This window comes from Durio zibethinus, chromosome 13 (assembly GCF_047325235.1).
Source record: "Durio zibethinus cultivar Kanyao isolate XHJ-2024 chromosome 13, ASM4732523v1, whole genome shotgun sequence".
NCBI classification, from domain to species: Eukaryota; Viridiplantae; Streptophyta; class Magnoliopsida; order Malvales; family Malvaceae; genus Durio; species Durio zibethinus.
The window spans coordinates 20,564,358-20,581,199 of NC_143174.1; the positions used below are offsets into that span (position 1 = coordinate 20,564,358).

The following is a 16,842-nucleotide window of genomic DNA, read 5'->3' on the forward strand; positions in this document are numbered from 1 at the left end:
GCATAAAGTATAATGAAACAGTACAGAAGATGTTAATAATTTTTTTAATTGTTTCAAACCTATTTGTATCTTGTGTGGTAATGGTTCTCAATCTTTTGATCAAAGATTGATTTGATAAAAGTAATCTCACCATTAGTTTAGGAACAACAGGCATTGACAGCAGCGGTTTTTTTTTTTTTTTTACTTCAAGAGATGTCAATTTTTTATTGATAAAACTTATAAGGACTTAATGGTGGTGTTGTTTCAAAAACATTGCTAATCATGGAACGCTGTAAATTCATAGAAAACATTTCATACCCCTAACTCAATGAATCATCAACTTTTTACATACTATGTTTTGTTGATGCTGTTTTAGTTTTAACTGTTATTATGAGCACAAATGATCCAGACTTATCTTTGGATAAGAGAACTTTTTGTTTGGAAAACTTATCTATTTGCATGTCACCAAACTTTATCAAATCTTTTGCAGTTTTATCACTTTTAGATGACTTAACTTCTGATTTTTTTTTTCTCTTCAACTTTGAATCATCATAGTTAACTAATTTGTATGTAATGATTCAAGTTTTGATAGCTCTAGAAGTAAAGAAAACATTGAATATTCTTATTTCATTTTTTAGTGATTTGATTGGTCTTTAAAGTACCATCTTGTTCATTTCACAAAGTTGCATCTATTGTGTGAATGTAGCACCAATTAATTTTTTCATTATTTTGCCAAACACCATCAACGACATTTGTGTAGTCTCATCTTCAACCACAAGCTGAAGTTTAGCTTTGAATGAAAAAATTATTTTAATTATTATGCAATAATATATGCAAATTTCAAATAAATAGTACACTTCATTTTGTGTCCAAAAATAACTTACAATAGCAAAGGGATTTTTTCACCATGCTATAAACACTAGAATTTTTTAGCACAAAATTACAAAATATTAATATAGTCATTGCATGCATTATCGAAACAATCATTGTTTATATCAATATTAATGATTTTAACTTTTATAACAAAGACAGTATTTTGTTAAACAACAATGAAATGATTTAATCAACATCAGCAAGCATATTATTTTTACTCAGAATTGTAAACTAAAAAAGTTATAGCAAAACTTGTGTCTTTGTTAAGTCAATAGCAAGTAAATCTACAATTTTTGCATTTTGCTTTGCTTTATATTGAAGAGTTTTATCAGGAGACTGGTGTTGTTGTAGAACTTGTACATGCATTGGATGCGGTTGATAAAGGTGTACCATAAACAAATAGCATAATTAATAAATCTATGAAACATATATGTAATGTATAAATTAAAATAATTAAAAAGCTATAATTTTTTTATATTACTATTCTCTTAATTCATGTGTTTTTAGAATATCAAGATCTAGATAAAACTTTGTTGTAAAATTAGATGCCCAATAAATTTTTCCTACATATATACGTGAAAGAGAAATAAAGACTAAGTTAAAAAATAATAATAAATACAGTGCTTGATATAAGGTATGAAAATTAGATTGTAAAAAAATAACAAACCTATATATTTCTTGACCATCATTACAGTGAAAAAGGCAATGCAATTTTTTGTTTCTTCAACAAAATCTTCTTCCTTGATCTAAAGTGCCATGAAACCATAAAGAATAACCTTTAAATTATGAATGTTGTTTTAAGACAATAAACAATAGAATAGATCAAACAATTATGCATCAAAAGTAGATCATTGTATGAAAAAATTGAATAAGAAATAGTTAAATATTTAAAGTAGTTACAGACCTAATATCCTGAACATATATATCTCTTTTGGTAACATCATCAGCCCTATTGTTCAATTTGACTTTTTTAGTTTGTCTAATAGATACCAAAATTCCAATGAAATCTATTTCAATAGTAAGTTAATAAATAATATAGATAGAGGAAGTTATTGTAATTGTTCATTTTTTAAAGAAAAAATGAACTTGTCAAGTATTTGCCATAGTTAATTCGATCATACAACTTATCATAAGACACAAAGTTAAAGCAATATTGAGGATACAAAGTCATATCTTCTTTTAGTTTAGCCATTTGGGTTGCTTTTGTCAAACAAATATTAAATAAGCTAGGAACATCATTGTAATTGTATTTACAATTTCTTAATTGAAATCGCGTTATTGAATACAAAGAACCTTTTTTCAACACCGTTTCAAAGAAAGGTACATTAACTCTTCTTTTGTAAAAATGCATTGCATCTCCCTATAAGATATATTGAAATAAATAAATTGAAAGACATCCATTTATAGTATAGTAACTATAATAGTAATAGAAAACAAATATTTTTTTAAAATTTCACTGACCTGAGCATCTGTTCCTACAAATTCAAAGCTAAAGATGTTATCTAGTTCAGCATAATTAACACATTTTCAAAACTTAGATATTATAAATTTAACAGCTCCTAAAGGTTTGGAAGGATCAAGGTGAGTGAAAAATTAATAACTCATTTTACAAAATCTGAATGCAAAATTAGAAATAATTGAATAAAAGTTTAGTATTTTGCATAGTACAAAATAAAAAGAGACAAAAAAAATCAAATATAAGCTAATGAATTGAATGAAACAGCCTGCATAAGTTCATACAAATATTGATGGTTTATATTGCAAAACCTAAAATGCAAAAAATAAAAGTAATTGAAATAAAGTAGTAAATTTTGCATTCAATAAAAGGAAAAAGAAATAGCAAAAACAGTGGCAATGTTAGATTTGTTAAAAAAAAGTGCATTGAATTGGCAAAGAAAAGTAAAAAAAAAAAAATTACTAGTCTAAGTTTAGATTCTCAAAGACTTTCTTGAAAACAATATTTTGTGTTTCTTCATTTTCTATTTCATTTTCATCATGAATCAAAATTTTCAAACCTTTTTTAAATGTTGCTTTTGAAAGAGCTACATAAATTTGACCATGTGTAAAAATAAGCCTAGGCAAATAAAGACTAACAATATCTAATGTTTGACCTTGACTTTTATTGATGGTTATCCTATAATATAATCTGATAAGAAATTGCTTTCTATTCAAAGCAAAATGCCATTTTTGAAGCTTAACAATAAAAATAATTCTAGGAATAAAAACTTTATCACTAGCATGAGTGCTTGATAATATTTGACCCTCAATAACATTTAAGGCTAATTACGTCACCAAAAGCCTAGTATCATTACATAAACCTGAATATTGGTTTTTATTTCGCAAAAGCATAATGACAACACCAATCTTCAAACACAATTAATGGTTAGAAATACTAGGAAAATTTAAAAAAATTAAAAATTCAGTGGGATAAAACAAATCTTGATCAATAACATCGTATAAATCCTTTGAAATTTAGTCATTGCTTAAGTATATTTTTTATTGACCTGGAACTAAATCAAGAACATAAGAAATAACTTAATCAACACTGTTATTGTATAGAGTAACAACTGCTTTCTATTTGAGATAGCAAAGATCACAAAAATGGTCCTCAAAGTTAGAGTAAACTATAAAAACTATACTGGCTAATGGGTTATCAACAAAATGGACCAACAAATCTTTATGAATTTTTATGGAAGTTGTTACTTCCTCAATTTCAAACATTACAAATCCAATCTTACCATCGCCTATGTCGAACAATCATTGAGCAAATTCTGCAAACTTATTTTGCATTATCTGATCTAGATTTTGTCTATAAAGTTTTATATTTATTCTTAAGTGAAATATCTTGCAAATATGCCAAAGGTTAGATTAATTTATCAAAGTATTCAAAATATATGTCTTTGTTCCTAATTGAACAATAGATAATACTTGCTTAAAATCTCTGTCCAAAGCAATTATTTTGCATCTAAATGGTTTTTCCATAGGAATAGAAATATCTTTTATAAGTACATCCTTTAATGACTTATCCAAAGCCTCAAAGCAATTTTTATGAACCATAAAAGCTTTTTTATATCAATTGAGTAAGCTATGTGCCTTTTTTCATTTGATATGTAGATCATTCATTAATAGTTAAAGGAATTTTAAATTGAGAATGTGCTGTTTTACCCCTTGGAAGTAGCAAAAAAGCAATACCCGATAAGCCACTACTAAAACAATTCTTCTCGTTGATCTAACACCAAAAATAATATATTCCATAAATGTCTTTCCTGTTACTCCATGACCATAAAAAAAATTTCACCTTTATTTTCATCAATTGATAACTTGACAGATTTATATATTTGTCTTTGTTCTTCATTCAAAGTAAATAGCAACTCTAAGTGTCGACGTTGAAGCTCAACCAAATCATAACTCAATTCTTCATTGATTAATCTATTATTAATTCCATATAAATTCCTTTCAATTGGTACATGCAATTATACTTAGATAAAGAGCTACAATTCTTATTAAAAATTTGTTTAAGATCCACAACATATTTATTTCAATTCATCAATCGAAATAAAATAATTAAATGATTCAAATGTACCTTTTAATCTATATTCAATATTTTCAGCCAAAAATCTTTAATTCTATTACCAAAAATTAAGAGGATCTTCAACTTGGCAAACATAATGATTGTAACAAAAAGTTACCGTAGTTCTTCACCTGATGGCCATGAGAAACTTGAAGGAAAGCATCATTCTATTCTAGATCATCACCTAACAAACTTAAAGTAGAATATCAACTTGAAACATAGGATAAATAATCCCATCAATTATTCTTACTTATTCAAATTTTTTTGTTTCTTTAACACTGTTTAATAACATATTTAAAAAGTATAACTCACTAGATGCAGAATGTACATAAATAATTCTACTTATTGATCTTATTTATTTTTTAGGCTGCCATTTTTTGGTCTTAATATTTCAAACCCATCTTGTAGGAAAATTTATGTATAACAAAAGCTTAGCCTTTTCATGGACTTGATTAGTATACATCCACTGAGTCAACATTATTTTTTGAACATTAGATCTTTTAATCACGAAAGATAAATCTTTTTTTTAAAATACAAATATTATTCATTCGGTAGATGTACAAGCAATCTCTGAATAACTAGTTCTTTATGATATATACCAAAAAAAAAAATTCTTCAACATGCTTCATAAACTAATAGATATCTATAATTGAGATAAGCTTTAACCTCATCAACCTCATAAAGGTGCTGATGATTAGATTGATTTTCATATGGTTGAATACTTTTAAGAATAGCCTTGATCTATCAAGTCCCTTGTTTATATATTTTAACAAATATTTGATAGCTCTAGTTTTACTACAAACTTTAACATTCACTTGAACATCATAGTTAACAACCAAATTAACATTATGCAGTACAATAAAATGATTGTCTAATTCAATTCCATTTTTAATTGCAACATTTTCTCAAACAATTGTTTCCTTTCTTCTATAGAGTGGGAATCCATCTTCATTAATTGTAGTATGTGACTGAAACTTTTTTAGAAAAAACTTCGAACATTAGCCTTTAGATATGCAAGGCACTTGAGGAGGTGCAGAACTGCATGAATCATGAATCATAAAATTTGTAACAGCACTGTATTCAATAGGATCCAATCTTTTATTAGGAATTTCAACAAAAATAATCTTATCCATCTTAGTAGCAATATGATATTTAGCATTATGATGTAACCATAAAAGACTATGAACATAAGGAAGGTCACACTTTTAAAACTCAATTGTATAAGTAACTGCACGAATGATTTACAAAAAAAAAAGTTGTAGGCAAAGCATCATTAAAAAAAAAATTAACACATGACAATGTTAATGATAATTAAAAATTTTAAAAACTAATCTGCCATAACACTGCCGAAGTGGTTCTTCTTGGTTAAATCATCCATAAAATATTGTAACTTAATTTTTAAAATACGTAACACAATATTAGGATAATCATTAGGTCACTGTCTTGGAATAAAAGCTAATGCTTCTTGAATTTCTGATCATCGAGCATTACATATAAATGTTATGAATAAATTAGGATAACAAAAAAAACCTAAAAATTGTCATGACATCTTGATAATTTTAAAATAAGTATCAAGGACTAGCTATAAAACATGACAATAAAATCACTTTTTTACCAATATAGAATTACCCTGAAACTCACCTCTCACAACTAAATTCCTAACATCTTTGTATATTTTAGACCTAATAGTTTTCTAATTATCTTTTATAAACTGTACATTTCCTTAACACTTGTATACGCATCAACAACAAATTATTGAAACAATCGATCACCTTATAATAAAGTATCACTGAAATTGATTCTATTATGAAGAATAAATGTATAATATTCACGCATTGTCAAGTTTTTTTTGTGTGCCTCACTTTTTTTTTGGTAAATTTAACATATTTAATATCAAGATGATAACCATCCTCACCATAAGGAAATAATAAAATATATTGTAAAGCCATAAAATAAGGATAAAGGTCATTGATTCTCTTTAAACCGTTAGATCTATAATAAACAATTATATTTTAATGCTTATCATATTCATTTATATATCCAACAATTAATGCAGCAAGGAAGAATATAAGTTCTATCTCTATCTTTTCTTGCACCAATCAACTTTAACTTCATAGGAATGTAGTCTGAATTACTAGTTAGAATTACTAAATCTATCTCTAGCTAATCTAAAGACTTTGACAACTTCGATGTTTACATCTAACATTGCAACTAAACCATCCATAATAGTTGGATCACTTTTTGAAGCTTTGAAAGAATTTTGAAAGATAGACATTCTATTCAAAATCTCATTCTTATTATCGTATATGTACATCTAAGCAAACTTTAGATTTTGACCAAGAGGAAAAAACAAAGACCCAATTCTATGAAAATTCTATCCAAAAATCTTAAAAACCATAAGGCCCTACTCTATTATTGACATTACTGTCAACCTCATCTCTTGTTGAAGTAAACTAAAACATTGTATTATACATTATAATATTTTCTCTAAAATCAACACTTCTATGTTTTTCATTATAACTAAGCAATTGATCCAAATATTATGGAGTCCTTCTAAAAGAGGCAACCAAACAATCCGTTCTTGACAATAAAGTGTAAATATAGGAATGTGTATTTGTTTTAAGATATTAACCCTTTTTTCATGCCACGTAATAGCATTACAAAATGAATAAACACATTTTGGACCACCAAAGTTAAAAGATTCGAAACAGTTCCTCCAAAAAAGGGAAAAACATTTAAATGTTAGACGAATGTAAAAAGTAACAACAAAATGACAAATGAAAAGAATACACAAAACACAACAGAACTTAATTAATAGTCAGTTTGCCTTATCTCCCCACGAAAGATATTTGATTGCTCTTCTTGCTTTAAAAAAACATCCATAAGATGACAAAAAGAATTTGTTACAGCCAAAGCTAAATCTTGAACACATCTAAAAGAGCTTACAAAAACAAGCTTCCTATTTTTTTGACATATGAACAACTAAATCTTTTGCAACAATAAATTTACAAGTTTTGACTCCAATGGTTTGTAATTCTCTATTAGTATCAACGGAAGAATATAAGAATACAAAAGGTTGATACTCACTTCATCCATTATTAGGAACCAAATCATATTCGAACACGTGTTACGAAACATGTTAAGTCAGAACCTAAAAGTTTTTCTCATAATATCACCACTAAATGGATTATCTCCATTACTATTAGTGAAACTAATATCATCAAAATCTCTTGCAAAATTGGCACGTTGTATTATATTACTAACTAAACCTGAACATTTTCTTGTTTTACCTTGAGAAAGACATATACCATGTTTAAATCCATCAACTCCAAAAGAAGATAAACTACCTATATGAATAGTTTACTCTCTTCTTAATCTTATAGACTGTAACATTTCTATTCTTCTAATTTTATTCTCTTTTGTTGTATTAACAGAATCCATAACTAAAGACAATAACTTAACACAAACAATTAGCACCAAATATACGCACAAAACATAATTTACTAACAAAACCACAAAAAAAAAAGAATATGACAAAATATATGAAAACATAATAGCATACTATATTTCTAATCTAATTACACAAACAAAACCTAGAGCACAAATAAAACAAAAAAATAGAAGAAAAAAAAGAAAAAAAAACAATGTAAAAAAGTTACCTTATACACAAAAAACCTAATACTTACAACTGAGCTTGCAAAAAGACAATACTTCATAATTTATAACAAATAAAATAACAAATTAACCATATAATTAAAAACAACAAGCTTTGTTAACTACTATTACCTATAAATATACAAATAGATTGAATAATTAATCAATAACACAATTTAACAATTATTGATGAAAAAAAAAACATAGTATGTAAACTTTTAAATTTAATTAAAATCCATTCATATAAATTTGTCTATGTGATTTCAGTATCAGATGACTTTACCAATTCAACACAAAACGTAATCTACTAACAAAACCAAAAACAACAAAAAATAAAACATAATAACCAAAATAGGAAAGCATAATATGATAGTATATTTATAATCTAAATATACACATAAATAAAACTTAGGACACAAATAAAGCAAATAAATTGAAGCATAAAAAAAGAGGAAAAAAAAACAAAGGAAGAGAAAAAAATAATAATACAAATGACAAAACCAAAATCTAAAACTGACCTCACACAGAAACAATCTAACAATAACAATTGAACTTACAAAAAAATAGCAAGCTCTATTAACAGCCATAGACTAAACATATAAAAATAAATTGAATGATTAATGAACAATATAATTTAACAGTAATTGATGTAAAAAAATGCATAGCAAGTACAATTTTAATTTTAATTAAAAGTTATTCATATAAATTTATCTATATACACTGTCTATATAAAAAGAATCTAGTAAACCAACAATTTAATGACTAAGGTATTAACAATCTCTATAATCCCTCATCAGATTTTAAATAACTCATAGAAGGAATTTAATATTACATGTAACCTGATTTCAACTGTCCATCCTCTACTACTAAAGTTACCACAAATAATGAGAAATGCAAAAAAAAAAAAAAAGTAACAATACAAATTTTTTATATGCCTAAAGTCACATGGTTTGTTTGATTCAAGATCAAGATACCTCTTAAGTCTTAATCATAAAAGTGACAAATTCTCATATTAAATCACTAAAACTATTGAAAAATGGATATACATACAATCATGTGTCTACATGGAGACCTTCAAAGCATAAACAAATTCATTGGCCAAATAAAATATTATCATTAATGTTTCAATGTGACAATCAAAATAGCTAAGTAACATATTTTAATTGACATTGTGAGTTTTTATGCATTGAAAATGAAGTTGAAACCTCAAGTTGTTAGGGTCATTTCTTTGCTTAAGTTTGAAAATTTATTTTATAATCACCATTCAGTATTCATCTATATTATATGCATTAAACATAATTATTTTTATAAAGTATGCTATTCTCACATATGTAGGATATTATGCCAATCCACTAATCCTACAAGCAAAGCCAAAATACATGCTCTAATAATAGAATATCAAATAATATCCTTTCATCTTTTGAAGAAAGCCTTCCAAGCGGGAAATGCCTATTTTATTTTGCATCATGATAAGCTAATATTTTAAGTAAGTAATTATAAAAGACATAGACATCCAAACGTAAGACTAATATGCATTGTTCATGCACTACCATGATGTTTTGATTATAAGTTACAACTAAGACAATTTGATAGACACAATTGAAAAAGAGCATGATGTTAAATGCAAAGAGTGCTAAATGCAAATAGCTCAATACTTGCATTTTACCCAACATACAAAATTTACCTAAAAACATTAAAGCAAAATTTGAAACAGCAATGAAAATCCAAAAACAGAAGAACAATCTAATTGTTATCCAATATCAGAACATACAAAGATAAATTATTAAAAAAACACACATTAAAAACAACATTCAACCCCAAGAATCACAAAAACAAAACCTCATTCAACATAAAAATGTAAAACATTAAAATCACTTAAAGAAAACCCAAAAAAAACCCAGATTTAATTGAACAACAAAAAAAAAGAACAACAAATTTTACCCAAAAACAATAGAGAAAATAAAAAAAGAAAAGACCAAAAAAAAAATTCAGATCACACTTTGTACAACAACTCTGAAACAGCAATGAAAACTCATAAACATAAATTTCAAAATTCAACTTCAAACTGACCTTTTAGAGTCAAAGACAATTGTCAAATAAAAAATAATATAAAAAACACTTGTAAGAAAAAAAAAAAAAAAAGAAAACATCTAAGAACTAGAAAAATCTTTTTCTATATGCCTCCCGATAGAAAAAAGTCTCCCTTACCAAAACGACAAACCTTTTGTCTATATATATATATATATATATATATAAAAGCCTCCTTGATTGAAATGACATATCATTATAGGAAAAAAAAAAAAAAAACACACGGGTCTTGCTAAGATACCTTAAGGGACTTTTTTATATAAAGATAAAGATGTATAAATAATACTATTTGCTTAAGAGTTCAGAGTATATATCAAGCAAAACAGATTCATTGTTTTGGGAGTAGTCTATCTTATTATGCTAAAATTGTAGGGGCCATGAAGCAATATGGTGAAACATAAATTTTCAATGAAATTAAATCTTCTCAAGTCTGCCCCTCCCACTCCCATCGTTTCTTTTTAGCTTAGCCTGTCTGTTTGTAAGACTGCAAGGAGGAAACAAAATGAAATGAAGGGGGAAATGCCAAAAGGAGCAGGTTAAAAAATAAACTAAGGACACCTAGAGGTCAAAAAGATAATCAAAGGACACCTAGAGCCTATAGGGGAGGGCTAGGCAGCGAAGCACTCGCTCTAATGAACATATATTTATATTTCAGGCAAAACAGAAAAACCACAAATTTATATTACATAAAAGCCAGTGCTATGTCCAGGTAACACAGAATAAATTGTTGAGATTTTGTAATAGTATGTGTACACTCTATAATTTTAGCCCATATATTTTAATTATGTTTAAAATATACGAGTCATTTACAATAACATTGACATAAAAAAATTCATATTCTTAAGTTTATCAAGCAGAACATATAATCACAATAGGATAAATGGCTTACCATAGTAATAAATCACTCAATTCATATTCTTAACTCATCTCCCATTCCAGTTGAAGCCCATGGACACGGGTCCAGAAACAACAAATACTAGACAAGTCTGACACTGGCGGATAGCAGCATGGAAATGGACCGTCCTGTTAAAATTATAAACATTGCAACCTTTTATAATCTTAATCAATCTTTGGGTCATAGCCATTCATACGAGACACACCTGTAAGGTTCAACTACTCAGCGAAGAACCACCCAACACACTCACGCTCTTACAAGTGTTATTGTTACATAAAATTTGCACTTCTCCTAATTTCTAACCCTTGTTGCTTGCTTATATTGCAAGTAGCACTTCCAGTTACAAACTCACAGGAAACCCAGAATTCATGCCTTTGAAATTCTTCAGAGGAATTCGCCTTTTGTCATGGACTGTGTATAACAGCAAAGGGGCCTTTTGTCATTTATCTTCTTCCTCAGCGACCGGCTATATCTATCAAGCCTTTCTTTGAGAGGTTTATTATGGAATCTGCTATGACTCTGGCACTGGTTTTCATATAGCCACCTAAAACAAGAAAAAGTAAAATGAAAGTTTCTTAGGATGGATTATCCAAGAAGCTCAAAGAAAATTTGCCATGTCTATCCTATATGCATCCTCACAAGTTGTGGATTCATTCGATGTTGGTAATCTCAACCCTAGCTCCTACATTCTTGTTGATATAAAATGGAAAATAAATATACAATTCCTTCTATTTTTGTTCCCCACTAAAACAAGGAGTAAGCATGGGAACTATAGCTTGGCAGCTGCAAAAAGGACCAACATCAATCAGTGAGCGAAATGAAAATTATTTCTTATTTAACCTAAAGAGGTCTGAGGTTCACGCCTAGTTGGATTTTGCAGCATACAGGTGGAGGAAAAAGACATTGTCAATCACAGAAAAAAGCAAAATCTTTTGCCTCTGCATGGCATATTAAGGCCATTTAATGTAGCCATTCAGAAAAGGGATAAGTAATTATTAGGGAACAAAATTTTTCTTTAATTAGTGATTTTCTTGACCCACGTGTCCAACAAGATGAAATGCTAGAGTAGCTGATATCTGGAAACAAGAGTTATAGAATATGTACTGAAGAGGCATATAATCAACAAGATTACAAGGCAAGGCAGAGGATCAGAAAAAATAGAAGGTTCTCCGCTGAATAGAGTCATAAGTTTCCACAAAACACAGGTGATACAGATTTTAGATAAACTAAGTCTCAACTCTCTTTCTTATGTGCATGCACATACACCTATTTGTTGTCTGCATCAAGCATAAATATAAAGTTTGGAAGATACCGAACCTGAAGCGACCATGACAAGAGGGATATTTCCCTCACGAGCAAACCTGAAGACCTTCTCATCTCTTTGGACTACCCCATCTGGACTAACCTGAAAATTAAAAGTGACCAACACCCATAAGTGAAAACTCACAAATATTAATGATGTGGAGATGCACTATCCAAACAAAGATATATATTTAAAAAAAAGGTTACGTGTATTTTACAGAATGCCCCAAAAACTAAAGGGGCGTAGAAATGAACTGTCTTAAACATCCCTCTTGGTTGTATTCGTCTTTAACTTCTTAACAGTTCTTTTTCCTCTATGTGCCATTCCATCCATTCACCACATGCACATATACTCTGGATTCTGCCAATCAGTCCATAATCATATCCCCAAAATCTTACAGGATCTTTCTACCATTAAACCAACATTTAAGATTTATAAAATTTCTATTAAGTTTTATATGATAATCTTACAAGTTACAACCCTCATTGCTACTTATCTACTGCCCCTTTTGATTCAGAAGTAGTTATTAAACTGAATGCAATATAAATGAAGGGTTTTCTTTCACAGCTTAGCGGAAAAAAAAGAACATTCTCTTCTGCTTCTAAAAGTCTGACATCAATGCAGCTCTTGTTCAGTTTAACTATAAGCTGGCAAGTGAACATTTGCAGAGTTCATAGGATGATTACTACAAAATCTTTATGAATCAGCATGACCATGTTAGCACATAATATGAAATAAAACAGGGATGTGTTCCTTCCACCAGCTTCCTTCTTTCTGTATGATACTTTAGGCTGCTTTCCCAGCATATCATCAGAAGGACAATTCTCTACCAAAAGTTAATGTGAGTTCGTAAATCAGAGACAATAAATTCATAGTAAGCATGATTCTACTGAGGATCTCTTTTTACTTCTCACTAAAGAGGAAAAAGTGCTGGACAAAAAGAATAAGCACAAAATTAAGCAAATGGATCCAATGATGAATTTACCTTTAATCCACCAAGTGGATCTCCATCAAGGATATCGGTACCAGCATTGTAAACAACCAACTCAGGGGCAAAATTACCCCTTGCTACCTGACATTTGTAAGAAATAACTACAATGTGGTAATGGCATAAGAACTTTTTACTACACTATTTATAACATAAAATTAGTTAAAGATAACAAGTAATTAAAAAGAAAGAGGGAAACATAATAGAGATAAAAGAAACACAAGAGATAAAGTACAAGTTGGCAAAAATGCTGATGAAATCATGTCTGAATGCACCAAAGTTAAGGCATCATGGATTATGACAACAATAAACAAAAGAAAAGATGCACAGACACAATAAAGAAATGCAATTCAAAACATATGATGGATAAAAAAGTAAATGATGGAAAGTTAAAACCAAGAAACTTGTAAATTGTCACATAAAATGGATGAAGTGTTGAAGAGAAGGCATCGGACAATGATGTACGTGTTATCAGATAAATAAACAGCATATATGGACATAAGAATTGAGAAAAGAAAACATCCAGCAAAAAACAAGACAGAAGCATGTTGAAGATAGCTGAAAGAAATATATACCTCAAGTGCTTTATCTAATTCCTTCAAGTACTCATCAGTTGTAGTCCCAGTCTGTTCTTATATGGGAATATTAAATCAGCTAAAGACCTAGCCAGCAATAAACTAACTTCATTAGTAAGAAGCCAGAGGCTCACCGCTACTTCAACCTTCTGTTTAATATAACTTCTAGCTGTCATATCCTGAAAAAGGTTTAAAGAAAGAAAATAAAACCAAAAAAAGTTGACTTGCCCTCTTATATTGATATTTCAAGAGGTGAAGCAAAAAATAACAGTTACAAGGACGAAACAAACTATGGTCTAGGAAGAGTCTGTTCATATTCAATTAGAGAATATGCAGTACAAATTTAAATAGCAGGTACTTACAAATGGGTATATTTCAGGGTTGTACATATCCAAAATATACACACGCCCTGTCAGTTTAAACACAATCATTGAAATTCCAAAAATAACACCATCAGCAAAAATAAGCATGAGGAAAAATAAGCATCCTTACCATCATCAGCAAAATCCATTTCGTGACCATTTCCTTGATGTGCATCTAGATCAACTATCATCACCCTGAAAAAATAAGGAAATAGCCCATTCATAAAAAATAGTTGTTAACCGATGAGTTGAGATTAGGATGCCACATAAGATTGCAAGGACTGCATTTATTACTTTTAAGCTCGAAGTTCTTTTACCTTGATATATTTAACCGAACAAAAGCAAAATGAATGCAAAGAGATATGTCTGCAAATGCACAAAATCCACCTCCCCTTCCACTACAACAATGATGAAACCCTCCTCCAACATTGAAAGCCCATCCTCGGTCCTTTGCGAGCTTAGCTGCCAGAATAGTTCCACCCACCTGTGGTAATATGATCAGAATAATCCTAGTCTCAAAGGAAACCCAAATTGCATTCTCAAAGAGAAAATGATGTAATTAGCTCCCACAGAGTTGATGACTTCACCTGCCTTCGGAGCGGATAAAGAACTTTCGTTTGAACAAGGCAATTGGGTAATATCGCTATAGGAGGAACCTACACAACACACTGCTTTGAATCAATCTAGTAGTATAATATAATTTGAAACTACCTAATCCTCATTTCAGAATCATCAAAATATAACAGAGACAGCCAGTAAAATATTTAATTGGCCATACACAAACATCCCACGAGCCCAAAATCATAATAAACAAAAACTGGGATATCATGCTATTTTTTCTGGATAATCCCATTTTTAAGCAGAGTCATACGAGCACAACTGATAATACTAATGAAACAAATAAACTCCAAGAAAGCAAAAATTAACTGCCTGCTAGAAACAACCAAATTATTGTATAAGGAAATACTACAAAGTACCTCAGTTATCATGGCAACATTCACACTGTTCTTCAGGCTATTCAGGTATGCTTCTGTATGCACCTATCCAGAGATTATGGAAAAAATTAAGCATTAGGTCACAAAGACTACTACGAACAGTTACCTCATTAACTAAGATTTTCTTCGTTACCTATGATTTTCCTTTTTCCTCAATATGCATAAGCCTCAATGCATATAAACAAACAGAGGGGAAAAGTACAATTACCACAAGTAGATCATCTGTTGTAGCTTCCAATGGCTCAACAATAGAGTTTTTGTCCAGGTAACCTTCCGAAATCAGGAATCGGCATATTCGGCCCCATTTTGAAGAATCAAACGGATGCCTACATCAATAAAAAAATAACTAACTAGTTTTTAAAACTGATTAACTGAATAAAAAGAAAACGAAACATAAAATTACTTACAAGAAATTCAAATTCAAATTATCTTACAGTTTCTCAATTCCGAGGAAGCTGATATCGTAATAAGAAGAGTAGATAATCGGAACCTGTCATTTTTTTAGTTAGATTTCAAATTTTCTAGTTAGAAAACAAATACTGTTACTATATATATAATGTAAAATTATAGGTAAAATAAAAGTTACCTTGGAGGGAATTACATGGAGATAGAGCTTGCTAGAGTTAATTCGTTTAAGGCGGAGAGTTTCAGCATCTGTTTGGGCAGCGGACGAAGAGGACGACGAAGACGAAGACATTGCAAGGGAGCGTTGATGCAGAGATTCCGAGTAGATTCGGCGGTCTTTGCTATGACTCGAGAGCAAAAGTCGTTGCATTTGGTAAACGGGCATCTAATTGTCCATTTGGATCCCCGTTGGTTCCATTGTGGTACGGTTGTGACCTCCAACCACACTGGTGAGCCATTTGGATCACGAGTGCCACGGTGGAGCAATCGCCATCTAGCTGCAGCCCCACGTCGCAAAAGGCTTAGTGCAAAATTGACTTTTCAAAAGCTGCTCCGGTTTTCCTATCATACCCATCTGTTTTTTTTTTTTTTTCCTTAAAGCTATAGAGTAGAAATAAAAATCTCATGCTACCACATTTTTTTTTCATTTTTTAACAATTTTTAAATAAATTCTTTAATTGAATATAATAAAAATTTTTATAATTACGGAATATTAATTAATTAATTATAATTAATAAAATATATCATTATAAAATAAAAAAAATCAGATTTTAACTTTATAATTATTTTTTATTGTAAAATTTTAAATTATAAAATAATTTTCAATAAAATAATTTTTAATTAATTTAAAAATAAAAATAAAATAATATATTTACCTATCAATTAAAAAAAATAAAATTATATTAATTAAAAAAATTTTAATAATTTTAAATAATAAATCTAGTATTTTACAATTTTTGAAAAAAAATCAACATCTAAATTTTAAATCTAATAATATATTATTTTAATATGCAAATTCTTAATATTGTGACATATGTCTTATAAAAATTTTATTTTTTTAAAATTTATTTAGGTGTCTTTTGGTTTTTTCTATTCATTAGTTCTCTATACAAATAAACACTATTCAATGAATTTGCAGGGCAATTTAATTAATT

General features: G+C 29.0%; 1 protein-coding gene across 1 annotated transcript; it reads right to left on the bottom strand.

Moving 5' to 3' along the window:
• Positions 1 to 11,191: 11,191 nt before the first annotated feature.
• LOC111302978 (histone deacetylase 2-like) lies at positions 11,192 to 16,239 on the bottom strand. Its single transcript, XM_022898922.2, has 13 exons — positions 15,870 to 16,239; positions 15,718 to 15,773; positions 15,492 to 15,609; positions 15,266 to 15,328; positions 14,876 to 14,944; positions 14,606 to 14,772; positions 14,419 to 14,483; positions 14,289 to 14,335; positions 14,061 to 14,105; positions 13,927 to 13,977; positions 13,349 to 13,435; positions 12,378 to 12,465; positions 11,192 to 11,604 (listed from the first exon to the last, which is right to left on the bottom strand). Exons 1-13 carry the CDS (start codon positions 16,071 to 16,073, stop codon positions 11,516 to 11,518), a joined length of 1,149 nt encoding a protein of 382 aa, XP_022754657.2. The 5' UTR covers positions 16,074 to 16,239; the 3' UTR covers positions 11,192 to 11,515.
• Positions 16,240 to 16,842: the final 603 nt, after the last annotated feature.